The sequence below is a fragment of the Ictalurus furcatus genome, chromosome 10, assembly GCF_023375685.1.
Source record: "Ictalurus furcatus strain D&B chromosome 10, Billie_1.0, whole genome shotgun sequence".
Taxonomy (NCBI): domain Eukaryota; kingdom Metazoa; phylum Chordata; class Actinopteri; order Siluriformes; family Ictaluridae; genus Ictalurus; species Ictalurus furcatus.
This window is the reverse complement of record NC_071264.1, coordinates 29,530,750-29,549,468: the sequence shown is the minus strand read 5'-3', so window position 1 is coordinate 29,549,468 and position 18,719 is coordinate 29,530,750. Positions and strand designations below refer to the sequence as shown.

Sequence of the window (18,719 nt, the reverse complement as noted above, 5' to 3'; positions counted from 1 at the left end):
CCACAACCCCATTGTAGACCAGTTTCCTAGAAGAAAACACTTTGAAATCTTTCAATAATTTTAGCAACAATTTCACATCTCTCTGACAACTAATTAAAAAATAAATAAATAAATAATTGCACTCAACTCGATTAAAAGCTTTTTCTTGGTCTATTGACACCAGACCAAAATCGTTAATAAGTTGAGACTCTTGCCAATGTCCAAAACATCCCTAATAAAGGATATTTTATCAAAAATTTGTCTACCACATACACAATAAGTCTGGTCAGGATGGATTACTTGCTCCAAAACTTCTCCCAGTCTATTAGCCAGAGCCTTAGAGAGCAATTTATAATCACTGCACTGCAAACTCACCAGTTTCCAGTTTTTAATGTCATTTAAGTCTCCCTTTTTTGGCAATTAAGTAAGAACTACTCTGTGGCAACTTGTGGGTAGCTGCCCACTGGCTAGGCTTTCCCCAAGTACCTCCAGTAGCTGATGATCGGAGCGGAGTTTTCTCACCGTCTGGGAGAAGAGGAGCGGAGGTAAAAAGGCGCATCCGAGATGGCGTGGTGAGTTCAAGCTCCACAAGCAAAACGGGTGATCGAACTGAACTCACTTTAAATAAAAGTCACCACATTTTTGCACCAGCTCCGCCTCCCAAGTGTCTGTTCTGCCTGACCCGCTACAAGAGTTAAAGCTTTACTGAGTTCAGCATTAGCTTCTCTGGATAACTGAGGTAAATTCTCAAGGAAGACAAAGTTTGTTCATGCGTGAGTTCATGCGTGAGTTATTGATCGGAAGGTTGGGGTTCGAGCCCCAGCACTGCCAAGCTGCCACTGTTGGGCCCTTGAGCAAGGCCCTTAACCCTCTCTGCTCCAGGGGTGCTGTATCATGGCTGACCCTGAGCTCTGACCCAGGCTTCCTGACAGGCTGGGATATGTGAAGAAAACAATTTCACTGTGCTCTACTGTATATGTGACCAATAAAGACTCATTATCATTATCTTCTTCGAATGTCAGAGGGATCTAACAACAACACGAGATGAGCGTGAGACATGAATAACCCTTCTTTGCCCATTTTTCTTCTCTAAATTAAAGAGACAACTACCATGTGCGCCTCTCGGACCTCATGCAGAAAGTATTATTTTAGGAGCTGTAGTTCGGGGCTGCATGTCTTTCCTCTGCATCCATGTTGTCTCTTACCCATAATACAACATTCCCGCTCTCAACTAAACTCCGATCACGTGACTCGTTACTCCCTGCACAATATTTATTACATTTTTAATCACCTTTTAAACACGAAATAAACCAAAAATAAACATGAATTTATAACAGAAACAGAACTGAAATAAACATGTTAAAGAAACCTGTCTTTATGACCGTTACAGGTCTCAACAAGCAGCACACTACGCTTCAATGAAAAGACATTCTGGAAGAGATGAGAAAGAACGTTATTGTGAACTATATCTGTCTGGAAACAGTTTCCATTTCTAAGTCTCTGGGGCTCCAGCAAACCACGGTGAGAGCCATGATCTCCAAATGCTCCATTATCTCTTCCCAGAAATGTTCTTCGACGTTTCGTCCAGGAAGTGGCAAAAGACCCCATACAGAATGTAATGTTTAAAGCACAGTAATGCTAGGTTAATACATTAAATTCTCTGCCATACAGAATCACGTAACCTGCAACCAGAGACAATCCAACACATAAGGCAAGATCAACAGAAACATAGAATGAAAAAATGAGCTTTTGCTGCAGAGTTTCTTACACTAACTAATAGAAATAACTACTGAAATAAAAGTTTTATAAAAACAAATCACGTATTTATTACTGCTAACGACAAAGACTTTATCATTTACCTTTTCCTCCTCATCTCTTATTGTTAAAGATGCTTATTTTCAAGACATGGGCTTTAAACAATGCACTGACTAGTATGTCTATGCTGTACATCACTACAATGACTGATTATTGTACAACAGAGGTAGCATGGAGTACTATTTGTACATTTCATAGTATGTATTATTGATTCGTGGCATATAGGCATGATGAAACACACCCAGCATGTCACATCATTTTGTCTTGATATTTCACTCAGGTCCAAAAATGGTCTTACGTGATCCGAGTTCTGTAAGTAAATTATTTTATGTGAATGTGAGTTAATATGTTTTATGTGATCACTGAGTGTTGAAGCTGAGCTCTACTGATGAAACTACAAACTATTCTTTAGTAAAGTTCTCTTCAATACATTGCATCTCTTGACTCCAGGTCTTCATTCATCATATCTGGTCCTTGGGTCTTTAACTGTAAATTCCCCTACAACGTCTAATAATAAGAAGAAGAATACAGTGAACACTTCATATGGTACTTTAGCTACATAATGTTATACATAACAGTGAACAAGTGTCAGGTAAGAACTATTCAATTGCAGCATCCTTAAATCCATCTCCTGCTGCCTGGTCCTTCTATCTGTAAGTTCATGAGGTATATAGTGGCCTGATATGAGGGTTTCAAGCAAAAAGATGATCTAAATACATACATCATAGTGGTCAAAAGGTTTACTAGGACTGCTAGATTGGGGCTCATATCACAGTGTAAATTAAAAAGAAATCTCCAAATGATGGGTGGATTTGAGAAGATGCGTGTATATAAAACTTCAAACGTTGCTATAAAGGGTTAAAGGGGTTTGTTAAATGTAGGACCTTTGCAAATGGTGTTTTAGTTAAGCACACTTGTAGGACCATATGGAATGGCTGAAAGATTTACCTGCTTGACCTTGATGGAAAATACATATAATTTTATTATGCTGATAAGAAGACATGTTGCTTGGATCATAGTATATACCAATATACTATACCATATCACCTTCTTCACCCAGATTGGGATGTGTACATTTAAGATTTGATGAAGCTTCTTCTCACAGTACGAACGACTACTTGGTCATGTTATAGGATATAAAGTGTAATCAGTGTGTGTAACTACAAAGTTTACTAATGTTTGGATATGTTCATCAGGTATAATCTGGGATGTATACCTAATGTATACCCAACAGTTAAGAATTACTTGTGGGAAGCATTATAGAAATTCATAGTACACTTGTTGATCAAGTTATAAGTGTGTATTGCGCTCGAAGAATTCTGTGTCTTACTAAACAGTAAGTCTAATTGTTTTCTGTGTCAATCCGTACCTCTGAACAGCAAGCATAATCTAAAACTATGAAACACTTCTAACAAGTGGTATTCTAAATGTGTACATTAAGTGCTTTGTGTTGGTCTAAAGCAGCTTCACGCTATGGCAGTAAATTAAGAACCTTGTGTTTGTCTAAAGTAGCTTCACTTTGTGGCAATAAAAGAGCAATTAGGCACATACCAGAAACTGGGTTTCTAAACAAAGACCCCTAAGTTTGCAAATCAGTGTCAAAAGCAGAGATAAGAATTCCAAGAGGAAAGTACCAGATGGGGCTATAGGGTGAAGTATGTGACACAGTAAAAAAAAAAAAAAATCCAGGTCTGGTAAAACTTTTAAAGAACATACAACGGACTATGCATGCGCCACAAATATAAGGTACATATGGATGTGAATAATTAGTTAAGGCAATGGAGATTGGTCTGTTCTAGAAGGAAACGGTGAATGCCCCGCCTAGGGATAATTTTACTGCTTCAGAGAGGTATATAAAGACATGTTTGTGTATGTATAATTCGGACCCTCTGCAGACTGTCTTACTTTATTGTTTCAATAAAGTTAAGTTACTTTTTGACATCTAAAAACCCTCTGTCTCTGAAGTTTTTTGACTTAGGCTGGAAAGATTGATTTTCCTCGACAACATTACTTGTCATGTCAGAAAGCTTAAATACACCTGAACAGGGTTAATTAAAAAAAAATTATTTGTATGCAAATGTAATTTGCTTATAGTGAAATCAGAATACTGACATCATTGTTGGTCACCTTGTAGGTGGTCAGTTAGAAACTCGGGAACTTTTTTTCCATGCACAGAGTGTGATAATTATCCGTATCCGCTTCAGGTTCTGGCTGGCTGAAGGTTTTGGGTTGGTGGACTGTTTCTCAACCCATCAGAGACCACATCAATGACACCACTGTTCTATCTGATCCACTCGTACCTACAGCACACACACACTACAATGTCAGTGTCAGTGCTGTACTGAGAATAAACCACATCCCTAGTAATGTGGTGTGGTGGTCACTTTTCTCACATCACAGGTTTCACTAGTTACACACCTCTGGTCCGGAAGAACCTCCCCGTCATGTATGTTTTAATGTTTCCCCTTCTCTAATAAACCCTAATTCCATCCAGACAGAGCTGTGTAGCTGAATCAGATGTTTTAGAGCTGTGAAAAATGTGGAGGGCGTAGCAGTCTAGGACCAGGGTTGGGAACCTGTAATGGGTGGGTTAGAGGGGTGCCAAAACTTTGTGCAGTGCATCAGACGGGCTACAGACAGTAACTGTACATCTACACCTTTAGGTGGACGTGCTAAACCGGCAACGCGATGTATAAACATGATACAGATTATATAAATATAAACACGGCGTCTGTGAACGTGCTCAAAACAGCGTCTATGAATGCGCCTACGGACCGTGACGTCATCAGTGCGCGCCGCTGGGGTTTCGTCGCTGGCCTCTGAAATGGGCACTAATCATCAGCCCTGATTTCACCGTTGATTTACGCCACTGACTCACCAAAAGCCGAAAGCTCGACCGTAGGCAGCATCATGACATGCCCGGGTAAGTCTGTGTTTCTAAAATAATTCGTTACGACCGAAATAACGCGTTTTCCAAGCCGTTGAATACGCGATTAGCAGCTTAGCAACGGGTGGCTAGGCTTTCGAGGTTGCTAGCTAGTTGGGATATCCCCGTTAATATGCAGTCCAGGCAAACAAACATTTATGTTTTTAAATTCCCAGGTTAATAAAGTTGTCGTTTTAAAAGAACAACAGTGAATTTTCCGAGCGTGTCGTTATCTAAAGATAACCAATATGCTCAAAATATGATATGTTTATGTTTTTTTTTTTGTTTTTTTTAACAGGTTTCCTGTGCAGTTTTCCATCTTTGCTAGCTAATGATGTCCAAGCCCTCTCGCCCCAGCCACAGCTAGCTCTTTGCTAATAGTTCCGCCGGAGAGCTAAAATGAGTTTCAGTAATTGTATTTTTATTTCATTTTTTAAAAAAGAGGCAAGCTTTTTAAACGTGTTATTTTGTCAGCTACGCGTAAACAAATCATTAAAAAAAATATATAAAGTGACGTGCCAAATGAAATCTGCTGAACTACTGGCAGTAGATAGAACCTGAATGTTTGTCTCTTTAAAAGAAAATTAATAATAACATAACTAAATAGCTCTGATTGCTTTTTAGAGTCATGAAATGTACTGTTTATCAAAGAGTTTTAAAATGGATATTAATGCAGCCTTGTACCATTCAGATAATGATAGTAAACGATCACGTACAATATATAGACTGTTTTTGTTTTGTTAAGCAGCCTGTTTCTCCCTAAAAATATATTTGTATTTATATTTTAAATAGGTCTGCTTTTGTGATCGAGATCAAGCCACAGTGAATCCAGGCTTAAGTTATATTTCGTTTCATCTGTGTCGCTTGCATGCGTGTTAATCGATCCTTGCGCTAAATAAGTAAAGAATAAAACATAACAGGGAGTGCAGAGTGGCTTTCCCTATAATGCCACGCCCCTAAGTCTTTTATTTCTCTTCTACTACAGCAATTTGTCGTGTTACTGACCGTGACAAAGCTGTGACACTGGAGACTCCTCCCATAACATAAATCCTCCGATTCAATATCAACTGCTGAAATTTAGGATTTAAATATATATATATATTTTTAGAATACTCATGGTATGTTTCTGTTTAGGTAACGTGATGGAAGAGCTGAACGAGAGGTTCCCAGAGGTGCCGCGTTTGTGGCTGTCAGGCCACGCCTCTCACTAACATCGTCCACGTGTAATCCAGAGCAGCATGAAGCAAGCTCACGAGCGCAATCAGGAGTGCCTCCCTCCGAAGAAGCGGGACCTTCCGGTTAGCAATGCTTCCACCGTTCCTAACAACAACAGCAGCAGCAGCAGCAGTAATACTGGAGGTGGTGGAGGAGGAGGAGGAGGAGAGGAAGCAACGACGTCGTCGTCACAGAGCTCCGGAGCGAGCGGAGAACCTCAGGGTGGAAGTGGAGGCGGCGAATGGGTCCGGACTCAACCTAACCTGCATTTCGGAGTGGAGGGTCCGGAGAGCATGGCCCAGGGATTACCTGTGGAGCAGTATAGCATGCTGTATAAAGTAGCCGTTCCGTCGGTCACCTACTCGCCCACCAGCCTCCACCCCGTGCTGGGCCACATCTCTCCAGCCTACACGGTTCCCTCAACGCTCCTCCAGCACACAGGCATTCATTACCCTTCTCTCGGCTACGCTCCCATCCCGCAGTTCGTCAGCCCATCATATGCCACCGCAGTTCCCTATGCAGTCCCCCCAGGGTTCGTCCCCAGCTCCTTGATACCGGCTCAGTCTCACCTGGTGCCCTATCCATCCGTCATCCAGGAAGGCGTGGTTTCGTCCCCGCCTCAGCAGCAAGTTTCCGCTCATGCCTACGCCAAAGTAGCGGCTACAGGAGGCGTCCCGTTGGTGCTGGCGTCCGAGCAGGCAGTGGCCTCTTCGTCATCCTCCTCGTCCTCCTCGCAGCAGCCTCTAGGCGCCATCGGGATGATTCCGACGGCAGAGCGCGTCCCCGTGTTCTACCACACGTCGGCCAGCGATCGAGTCGCGCAGCCTCAAAGCGGCTCGATGGAGCAGGACCGAGAGGTGAACGGAGGGAATCGGGAAAACGGCAGGGACGTGGTTTACATGGCGAGAAACGCGGTGGTGCGGCCGCAGCAGCAAGGCATGGCGATGACGATGGAGATGCAGATGGACCGGAAGATCTGCAGGCAGGAAGGAAGAGCATCGCCTGGCCAGCGCAGCACACCGGACATGGACCTGGAGGTGAGAGTCTCCTCATTATTATTATTATTATTATTATTATTATTATTATTATTATCACTCTGCTTTTTTTGCGGGATAAATTTAGGAGTGCTGTTACTGCTCTTAGTCGGATTACTGCCCAGTGACCTCCATTTGAAGATAAACAGGACCAAAAGCGATCTTTATAAAACATGACCAGTTGCTGAACTAGATTAGTTCCGTTTCGGTATTTTTTATTTTTTTTTGAGTGCTCGTGGTTCACCTCTGGTCTGTCAAGTGATCTTCATGTTACCTTTATTATAATTTTGTCTGATAATATTTTATTTAATCGATCACGAATGGACGATCCATCTCCTGTTTCGTAATTGACACGATCGTGCTTGGTAATCGGGATTAATGCATTTCTGTGGAAAAATGCGAGAGGTAACGTTCCGCTTTTTGTTGTTGTTGTTTAATTGTGACGTCGAAGCATTGTGAAACGATCCTTCCCCAAAATCAGCACCGTCTAACCTTCTGTGATAACAACTATTACCAATACTAACGTTGTTTTTGTTTTTTTTGTATGTAAATAATGAAGGAACTTTTTGTCTCGTCATGTTTTTGAATCAGTATTCATCACACCATAAACTCTACTCCACTTCCTTCCTGTATTAGCTGTAGTACAGCTGCGTGGTTGGTTGAGCAACAGACTGTCTGAAAGCCACTTCTTAGAAAGTACCTAAGATTTTTTTTTTTTTTTTACGCAGGAAGGAAATGTAATTGCACAAGGAAAAGGTCTACAAATTGACTTCTTGTAAACCATGCAGCTTTTTTTTTTCCCTTTCAAAGCCTTCAGGAACCTCAGTCTGACCTTTTGAGTGTGTGTTTGTTCGTACGCAGGTCCAACAAGTGGTGGGGCGTCTGGCGTCGCCGGTCCGCGGCGTGAGTCGGAGAGAGGGAGCGCACGGCTCGTCTCAGAGCAGCAGAGAGGTTCAGGGGGAGAGTAGGACGGCGTACACGTCGCACCCCGGCGGCCAGCTGGACCCTCGAGCTCTGCTTCATCCTCAGCACCCTGGTCATACAGTGATCCTGCCGAATGGGCAGCCGGTTCTCCTGCCCCTGGACTACCATCCTCTTCCTCATCCTCATCCCCAGCCTAATAACGACACCGCAGCCGAAACGCCACAGCACAAAATCTCAGATGCCTCAGGCGTGGCCGAGCGCGTGCTGGCGGCGGAGCTACCCGCCGTGCCAGCTGTCCCCGCCGTGCCTCCGCCCTCGCACTTCACCAAGGGCGCCATCATCCAGTTAGCAACGGGCGAGCTGAAGCGCGTAGAGGATCTACAAACGCAGGATTTTGTACGCAGCGCCGAAGCCAGCACGGGACTGAAGATCGACTCGAGCATGGTGGTGGACGTACGTGCGAGCTCCCAGAGGCCCGGGCTGGTCGCGCTACGCTTCGCCGTCGGCGAGCGCCAGAGCAAAGTGAGCATCGACGTTCCTCCCGAGCACCCGTTCTTCGTCTTCGGTCAGGGCTGGTCATCCTGCAGCCCAGAACGCACCGCGCAGCTCTACGGCCTCACCTGCCACCACCTCCAAGCGGGCGACGTCTGCGTATCCATCACACTTCAGCAGCATTCGGCCCCGCACCAAAAGCCACCGTCGATCTCCCAGCAGCCGCAGCAACCGACACACAGCAGGACTTCCGCCAAAGCCAACTCGACGTCAGGAGCGTCCTCCAGCCAACCTATGGGACCTCCGGCGCCCCAGATCCCGCGGCCAGCTCAGGGTCAGCTCAGGACGGAGCGCGTTCACCGAGAGAGAGCCGACAAGGACGAGTCCTTAAAGCTGAGCGCCTCGGGACACGGAGACGTGCCCTCCAGACCCGACAGGACTTCGGCGGAGCACACGCGCAGCCAGAGCAGTTATTATTTGCACACCGAGGCCCACGGGCCCTCACAGAGGCGTTGGTCAACCCCAGGTTTCCAAAGATACCCCGTCAAGAGGGAGGAGGGAGGCCTAGCCGCGCCGCCGGGCTCCTCTCGGCCCTCGTTCATCCCTCAGGAGGTCAAACTATCCATCGAGGGGCGCTCCAACGCCGGGAAGTAGCAGCAGACGCAGGAAGCAGGACGCAATGGCAAGAGGGGAGGAAAGTGTCAGAAATGCGTGGGAAGAGAAAGAGAGAATGTAGCCTAAGAATGTTTTTTTCTTTTATTTTTCTTTTGAGATTTTGCACACGAAAGATTTTATACACACACATTGTTTTTTTTAGGCAGCCCGAGAGCACTCGGGGTCGAGCTCGTAACGACGGCAAGACCGCCGACCATCTGGACTAAACGCTCCAGCTGGTGTATTATCTACCAAAGCCTTTCACGCTCTGTAATTCACTTACAGATGAAATATCATTAGTTACAACGTGTATTGAAGAACGTAACCAGAGGGGAGGAAACCGGATGCAGCCATAGGATCTTCACAATTACGCCTGTTTTCCTCCCCGTATATAAATATATAAATATATATATAGATATATTAAATACACCCTGTACTTGATGGATAGTTTGGACTGCCGAAAATCTAAAAGAAAGGCTCTCTCTTTCTTTCTCTCTCTCTCTCTCTCTCTCTCTCTCTCTCTCTCTCTCTCTCTCTCCCCGAGTGTCGTCGCTTTACTTTACAGCCGCTCTCGCTTTTGACTCGGAAGTTTTGCTTTTGTTTTTCTTTTCACGGCACATCGTCCTCACACGACTACACACCACCTTTCTTTTCCCTTTCCCTTCAGGGCCGGCGTTTTGTTTCTGTTCTCCCTTTCATTTGTAGCTCGTGAACGATCACTTCTTCCCGAATCAATCAAACAAAACGACCAACAATCAATATTTAGGAACGGCGTTTAAAAAAAACAAAAAACAAAAGCGTATCGGGTCACGTTTACACTGTCCGCAGTATCGTGCTCTACCTGTCCCACGTGTTTTGTTTTGGTTCGTTTGTTTGTTTGTTTGTTTTTTCCTATATTAGTATTAAGGGTTAAGATTCAGCATTCCAGCGTATACATTTTCCTTTTCGTGGAGACAGTGTTCGGTGTCGGGGGGGGGGGTGGAAATCTTCGCCGCTTTAGTAAAAAGAAAGAGAAACGTGGTACAGGTCCTAGCTGATGGAGATTGATTTGGGCTTTCCTTCTTTCCCCTATTTTTTTTTTTTTTAAAGGAAAAGATGATTGCTGTGGAGTGAATCACCACGGACGGGTTTTAAAGCAATAGCTCGACTCATTTGATTTTCCTCGTGTTGTTTTGAATTTTTTTAAAATTGTGACGATTCAGCGGTCCGTGTGAAGAACCGACTTCCCAGTAGCAATGCACGACGTCATTTTTCATTTCTAAAGAATTCTCCCCAGCGTGGGTTTCAATCAGGGCACGTACGTGACCTTTTGAAACGACACGATGTCACTCTCTCTTCTTCTTTTTCTTCTTCTTCTTCTTCTTCTCATCATGTTTTTAGTTATTAGATTCCCGGTCCTGAGATCTGAGCGCACCTTCTTTTTCGTTCGGTCGTCGTCGAGATATTATTGTACGATGTAGGATTTCCTTCTCTGCAATGTTACTCCTGATGACTCCGGTCATTGCACGTCAGGGCCGGGCGATGCGACGTGAGTTTCGTGATACTCCGCCACGAAGCCTTTCTACGATACACTGCAAAACAGTGCTGCTGCGTTACCAAAAAAAGGGATTTAACATCTTGAAAAAGGAGTGATTTAACAGTGATGGAGATGTAAAAAATTAAACGCATCTCGGATATTTGAGTATCGTGACACAATTTATCGCCGTATCGATATCGTATCGTCACATCGTCCAGCCCTGTGGTGGTGGTTTGTTTTTTTTTTTTTTTTTAATAGTTGATTTAATACACACTGACCTTTTTTTTTTAATTCGTTTTTTTTAGTATGAAGGGAAAACTTTCAACACTTTAATTTTTTTTTTTACTTTTTATTTATTTTTCTTTGTGAGAAACTGACAGGCGTGCTCGACACTGTTTACAAATTAGCCAAGAAGAAATGCTGCGGTTTCATCACTGATTATTCTTATTCTTCTTCTTTTTTTTTTTTTTTCTTTTTTTTTTTTAGCTTAGTTATTCAACAAAATGTAAACCGAGAAAACGTAAACGAAGTGCAATTAGACCTGGCGTTTTAAAAAGTAAACGGAGTCGTTTCGTGATTTAAAAAAAAACAAAAAAACGTTTTTAAACATTGTTGTTTATTGGGTGTAATAAAATAGGTTACCATGCTTTAATGTTAAAACAAACCGCATTATTTGTCAAATAATGTAACGTATCGCCATACCTCTATTCCCAGGCTGCCTGAAACGCTCGATTTCTCCAAAGCCCCTCCTTCTGAAAAGCCCAGAGCGCTCTGATCGGCCAGCTGACCCGTCGCGTTGCGATTGGCCGAAAGCCTCACGTGCGTTTCGGAAGGCTAAACCGAGGGTTTTTGCTTTCGCACCGAAACGCACAGCGTCTCCGCAACATGGCGGCTGAATTCTCTGAAGCCTCGCCTTCTATCTCCGCACCTGCCTTTGTCCGGGACTGTGCTGATAGAACGCGCCGTGACGTAGAGGAATCACGGGAGTAAATCTGGTTGAGGCGTTTCGGGCAGGTCTGGAGCAGCGTTCTCTGTTCGATTAGTAAATAAATCCTTTTTGGGGAGACTGTGAGCTTTGCGACTTTGCAGATCTTCTACAGGCACAAACGGATATGTTACACACCCAAACAAAAGGAACACCTGAAAAATCATGAAATGACTCCTTTGAATATGAACACGAACGTCGGACGGCGTTCCGAGATATGAGCTTGACGTTCCCGTTTTTTTTTTCCTTCACATTTCATTTTTTAATTCTAGTTCTACAGGAAAGAAAAAAATGCATTTTATCATAAACGATGCTTTTAAAAGATGTCAAGTATTTTAAAGGAAAGAACTTTTTTTTTTTTTTTTATAAATTTAATTTTTTTTTTTGCTTGTTTGTTTTCAATGGTGACTTAATAGATTTTTCCCCCTACAGGTAGCATTAACTCTCACCTCGGATACAGATGCGTACACTGACTGGTGATTTGACCTCGTTGACTATATTTAGCTGGTGTGATGGTCTCGTACGTGTTTCTGGTTTCGAATCAGCCTTCTTTTTTTTTTTTTTTTTTTTTTTAAAAATCTGATTTTCCCACCGTGCGCTCAGTGGTGCAGGTTATTATTATTATTATTATTATTATTATTATTTTAATTGCGTAAATATCATGCGTAGATCTGTTCTCTGAAGTGGTCTTATGTATTTCAAGTTCAGTGGTTTGACACACTCCACGTCTGTGCTGTTTCTAATTAGGGATGCATCGATAACGCCCCATACGTACCGAGTACGAGGACATTATTATATTTGGTACTCGTCGATAGTGATACTGACAGAAATGAGTACTAATAATAAGTATTAATCAGACAGGGACGTCATGGAGCGTTTCTTTAGCAGGACGTCGTACACCCGGGTCACCGGATGTCAGATGTCGATATCAGAGGATTTTTTTTTATTTAAAAATTTTTTTTTTTTTACAGCCAATCGATGCATCCCTATTTTCACTTTTAACCTCTCAGAATAAACCTCCCTGCCTCAAGACGTGACCGCTCTGTTACAGCCGGTCTGAACAGACTCCGTACAATCTCATTCCTTTTCTGCGACATGACCAAAAAAAAAAAAAAAAATTTCTTTCCAGACAAGCAAATGCAGTACGTAAGTCATTCCGCTCATTTAAACAGTAGGCGTTTATCACCCAAGCAATATCCTTCCACGGAGAATTACCGGAACGGTGTACGACCTCAGCGCTATGTTCTATGCAGTAAGTGCAAACGTCTTAACTCTGGCAGCCGTGAGCTCGTTTACTCAACAAAGGAACTGGACGGATTTCTTTTCCGTCATCGTTTTAATGACCCGCCCCGGTCGCGTTTTAGTTCCCCAACCATCATAGAGAAACTCCTTAAAGGGGAACTTCACGGTGTTTTTAAAAAAGAAAAAAAAAAATTCTTGTAAAACTCTGTTCACTGTATCCGTACCATGTGATTTACTACAGAAACGTGTCCCGGAACTGAAAACCTATTCACGACTTTCAATGGAAGTCTAAAGGCAGACGCCGAACCGAATTTAAAAGCAAACGATTACGCCATTTCTAAAACGCAAAATCGCTCCCCTTGCCGTTACACATGAACCGTAAAGCTGTTCCAGACACGAGATTGACATCTCACACACACACACACACACAAAAAAAAAAATCTGTATTTCTGTATCAAAGCTTTCTATATTTCCCAAATTCCTGACGTGTGAGTAACGCAGTTTCAAAAGTAGTTCCGGTTACTTTACACTTCCCTGAATCCGTACGCCACGAGTGCCTCACGACGTTTTTTGCACATAAGCACAAATTCTTCCATCTGAGAAAGCAGTCCCGTCTCTAAAAGGATCGGTTCTGTATGTTTTCGAGTTTTATTTCCTGACGAATCCGACATCTGCCCATAGACTTCCATTGTAAGTGAGTTTGGATTAAAACTGGGTTTTGTTTTTTGTTTGTTTTTTGTAGTTTTCGGTGAACAGAAATGTACTGAAATTCGGTACAATATATAAGTATGTATGCGCTACAGGTGCAATGGATGGACATTTTGGTTTTTTTTTTTTTTTTTTTAAACAATGAAATAAGTTTCCCTTTAATTCTGTTGCATTAATGGAATAATTGAGATGGTAGTTTTTTTTTGTGAGCAGTCAGATTATGTTGCTAAAACGAAAAAACTTCACAAAAGTTGAAGCGTGTCATGTTGCTCGGTTACTGTACATCGCGTGCGTGCGTGTGTGTGTGTGTGTGTGTGTGTGTGTGTGTGTGTGTGTGTTATTCGTCACCCTCACTTCTCCGTGTCATCTCAAACGCACTGCCTTACTGACCCCCGGCTAAAGGTCGTCAGATTGTGTGTAATGAATCGCTTCAATCCTGTGCACTGTAACTAAGGGGTAAAAAAATCTACGTTTTGTTCGTGCCTTTCCTGTACGTGTGTGTGTGTGTGTGAGAGCGAGAGATCCATCGTGCTATACACATGCAGTCGTCGTTTTGCTTCGACCATTAAGGGCTGATTTATACGTCATTAGAAATTTATATATATATATATATATGTGTGTGTGTATAAGCGTGGTATAAATGTGAACACTAGAGGGCAGTGTGGAGAATACGTGAATGAAACGTAACGAAAAGGAAAGTCTGGCGTTTTACTGTTGTAGGAAGTAAAGATTTCCGGTTATAGACTTAGGATTTCAGCGCCCTCTAGAGAAAATACGTATGATGCCGGTTATGTCATTTGAATCAAAGCGATCCAGGTTTAAACAGAGTGCTCGAACGTGAGCTTGAGATAATAACGAGTTTTTTTTCAGTCCGTTAGCATGTTTTCGTTTAAGTGTCGTCATCGGCGCTACCGTGTCCGTAGTTCTCGTGTGAGTCCGGCGTCCTCCTATCAGTGGATTTTAGACGAGCGTCGTAGGAGCGCTCGGATGCCGAGACCTTTAACGAGAAGTTTTTCACACTGCCAGGACTTTTGTTTCCATTGTAAGAATGTCAATCTCGACTCCAAAGAATTCTCGTTTAGAAAAAAAATAATAATAATAATTTTTTTTCATGTGACTGATTCGTACAGTTTGTAAAAAATTATTCGTAGAGTGTAAAAACTGACGCGACTCGCACCTTTTTTCTACCCGATCTGGTTCCTGTTCAGTCACAGATAAGCACGACGCGTCTATTTCGAGATGTGCACGTCTGCTACCCGTAATCCCCTCCGTTTACGTCACGACGTGAACATGCTTACGTTAATCTTCACTGAAGTACAAATCAGCCCTTGATCCCATTCCGGCACGGCTTCACGGTTCACTTTCGTGCTCTCATCTCTTCATCTTCACGGTGTGATCTCTCTCTCGTGCAAGTGTTGTGCAAACACAGCGCCCCCTGTAGATGACTCGCGATAGTGCTCGCTGGCTATTTTTAATGAAAAGTACATGTAAAAAATATATATATATATATATATATATTATATATATTATATATAAATAAATATATAAATCGACTCATCACCACCTACGTCATCAAATGAAAGATGCACTTATTCTAGTCCACACTTGGTTACGTAGTAACCTTGTCTAATATTGAATTATATGCGAAACCGTGTTAAAACAATCAATATTTGTGTGTGTGTGTGTGTGTGTGTGTAGATAAAAGATGAGCTTTCTATAATATCGAGCTTGCCTTAAGATTTGTCGTGGAACGAATGATGCGTACGTGAGGCTCGGAGTCGCCCTCGCAGCCAGGCCTGCAGGTCGACCGTCCCGCGTAAAGGAGGTAAAATCGTATGGCGTTTTACTTTCACGTCAAGTTCCGATGTCAATGGAAAGAGACGCGCACTGCTGACATGGGCCTTTGACGAGCATTTACCTCAGAAACCTTGCCGTGGCTGGCGTTAGGAAATAAACCGTGTTGCAGGAAACGTGCCTGTAATCACGGCGCGCGAGTCGCGAAGGGCGTGGCACTGACGACTTGCATCAGGTGACCATTTCGGGCTCTGGATGGACGGACAAAAGGATGGACGCGCAAATCTTTTCTCAGTCGTACTATCACGTTAAATTTTTCTGACTTCGTTTTTCGGGACGCTTTACCACCCAGGAACCACGTTGAGGTTGAATTTCTTTTCTTTCTGTTCTTTTTTTTTTCCTCTGTAGAAGTGGAACTAAAAATGAGCGAGTGAGAAAATTCTAATGTTTTTTTTTTTTTTTTTTTTTTTAAAACGATTAATTATGTACTTTTAAATTGTTGGCACTAAGTGACACTGCTATTTTTTTTTCCCATTTTCTTCTTTTTTTAATTTTTTTTTTTTTTTTAACGTGACCACTTAACCGGTTTGAAAAGAAACAAGCGTCTTTCTTTAATGCATAAGAGGAACCTGCAAAATATATGCAATGATGTGTATGTAATATTCAATCCTCAAGTATAATCCAGGTTATATGGACTTTGTATAGTGAATTTTAATATCGTTATGGCCGTACCAATATGTATTAATTCTTCTCAGAAGCCTTAGAAGTCGTCTACCCAAAGTGCTCCCTTAGAACACCCTACACCTACCTGAACTTTACAAAGCATTAATAACTATATTTTGTTGCAGTTTTTTTATTTTTTTTTATTTGTACCCTTTTTTTTTTCTTTTTTTTTTGGAATAAAATAGATTTGTACTGTATATTTGTACCTCTCTGTGAACTACTTAGGGCAGTTTTTTTGTTTTTCGTTTCGCTGTCTTAATTCTATGTACGGACACAAAGATATTGTATTTTTATTGTTACAGCTAACTTCTTGGAAACATTGCATTTATCATGTTTGTTAAGTAAACACAATATAATATATATAATATTACCAAACTGGCCCGGCTCCTTTTCTGGATTGGTCTCAAGTTTCGGTTGCAAATCTTACATTAAGAATTATTTTCTGTATCGTTAAGGGGCCAAGCACCGAAGGTGCTATCGTTATCCGACCACCTTCTACTTTTTCTGGCGAGCCCATAGAATCGTCTTGTAAAAAGTTGTGAAATTTGGCACACTGAGTGGGGAGGGTCTAAGATACATTCTCAACAAATTTGGGCCAAGTGCTGTCAATGCTCTAGCGCCATTGTGCGGTCAAATTTGGGCCTCACTTTTGAATTGTGTGTCCAAAAGCCTGTTTCTTTTTTTCACTACTCCTCCTACAAATTTTGTACAATCACCACCAAATTTGGCACACATCATCTTCAGAGTAAGCCTCACAGAATTTATCAAAAGGATTTTGAATACTCCAAACGGTTTGTCTGTAATGAGCCAACAAATCTGACAAATGAAGCCACCAAACAGGAAGTGAGGTTATATCTCGGCAACGACTTTGCACACTGACACAAATCTTGGTAGGCTCTTTCAGAACCGTGACCTGAGGCTATGCAACAAAAATTTTGTAACCGCGCCACCTGCTGGTCAAAAGTTGCAATCACATGCTTGCTCCTCCAAAATTTGTCCTGACATCATCTTGAGACCTGTCTGAACAAAAAGTTATCAAAGTAATTTTGATATTCAAATCTGTTCTGTAACGTGCTGGCAAATGCAGAAAACAGCAACGCTTCTATGTGCCATCACAAAACTTGTTAAGCATCTTCAGGACCACACCCTGAATGTACCCTAGTAGTTCTGTGCCACCTTGTGGTCAAGAACTGTAACAACTTTTTTCTTGAAAGTGTAAGATTTGTGCTAAAGTCACAGTCAGTTTTTCCTACAATTCCCTAAATTATGCCGAAGTGAACACGCACCAAGATCTGACGTTCAAAGTAGCGACAGAACACCACCTGTCGCAGCGGAAGCGGCATCTGCAGCGACAACATGACCCTGCTGGCCATTTGTTTATCTAGACCTTTCCTCCAACAGTCAGAGAATTTCACCACTGTCCAAGTGAAACTACATTCTTTTGCCTAAAGTTATGGCTCTGCTTCTCTGCAACAATTGTAGCGCGTCTCTGAATGTGTGACCCCCCTGAGTCTGGGTGCTTGGCCCCCAAAAATTCTGCTTGCAGCTTTCTTTAAAGTTACTTTAATGATTTGATAAATTTCATAACTAATTTGTAATAAAATATATGGACGTAACTCTACCCATTATATACATATACACGTGTATGTGTGTGTATATATTATATATATATAATATATATATACATACACACATATATACTTTGCTACAGTTTCAGTTAAACACTGTTTAATGTTTTTCCTGTTTATGTTTGAATCTTTTCTTTACTCCGTTTAGCAGAGTCGAAGACGAGCCCACGCAGTGTTGTTGCAGCGTTGCCGGTGAGAATCTTTACACAACCACTAACACACAATGTTTTGTAGGCAGGTCAACGTTTATTGATCCCAGTTTCCTCCTGACATTTTAATCTGTTAATCCAGTAACAGAGAAATGGCTTTCTGCAAGGTGCGTTCTCAAGTGGGATGAGATCAAATACAGTGTTGTTCTTTTTCACTTCTGTCCTGTTTCACGTGTCCGCTTGCAGCTTCGCCGTAGGGTGCGTTCGTCCAGTCAGACGGGGGCGTTGTGAAACCGGAGGATTTAGGAGTTAGGATTCACCGTGACTGAATCGTAAGGTCGTAGAAAAAAAGCGTGCGGCGACTAGACATGCAAGTTGACACGTGGCGTCAGGTCGTTTTGGCGTTTGTAGGCGTGTGTAAACGTGGTCAAGGGTGTCTCGTGAAAGACTAACCAAAAATTTTTTACATTTTTAAAAAAAAAAAAGGCAATTTGTCATGAGGTCCCTTGATACAGAACTAGAGAAGGAAGCAGGCAAAGAATAGAACACAAGCGTATAAAATAGCGAAACGCATGCACGTGTTAGTTTTCTTTCGCAATGCATATAATATCAACATGGCCCCACACACACAATAAACTCAGTGTTTCATAAAAATCTCTGGTCTTTCTTTTGAAAATAGTGTGGACTGTTTAATAGCAGAATAGGAATTACATCCGGATTTTGGATCAAGGTCGACGTAAGAACAGGAGGATCGTAGTTATACACTCTACGGGGATGAGACGTTAAAGGCTTCGGGATGCATAACGCGGAGACGACGCCCGTGAGGTTTGTTTTGTGCAAAAGACTAAACCGATCCGTTTTTGCTCTGTCCTAAAAGTCCTCCAGTGCTGCAGGTGGCGCTGTTACAATGTCATGACAATTATCCCACAACTATA

At 42.3% G+C, this 18,719-nt stretch overlaps 1 protein-coding gene across 1 annotated transcript; it reads left to right on the top strand.

The window, feature by feature from the left end:
- The first annotated feature begins 4,403 nt into the window (after positions 1-4,403).
- On the top strand, positions 4,404-16,012 carry atxn1l (ataxin 1-like). Its single transcript, XM_053634505.1, has 3 exons — positions 4,404-4,717; positions 5,855-6,972; positions 7,831-16,012. Exons 2-3 carry the CDS (start codon positions 5,959-5,961, stop codon positions 9,037-9,039), a joined length of 2,223 nt encoding a protein of 740 aa, XP_053490480.1. The 5' UTR covers positions 4,404-4,717; positions 5,855-5,958; the 3' UTR covers positions 9,040-16,012.
- Positions 16,013-18,719: the final 2,707 nt, after the last annotated feature.

What these genes read in the sequence shown, in the direction of transcription:
- atxn1l (XM_053634505.1), top strand. Translation starts at nt 5,959, where the DNA reads ATGAAGCAAGCTCACGAGCGCAATCAGGAGTGCCTCCCTCCGAAGAAG. An exon ending in CACCGGACATGGACCTGGAG is followed by an intron (nt 6,973 to 7,830) that starts GTGAGAGTCTCC and finishes GTTCGTACGCAG; the next exon opens with GTCCAACAAGTGGTGGGGCG.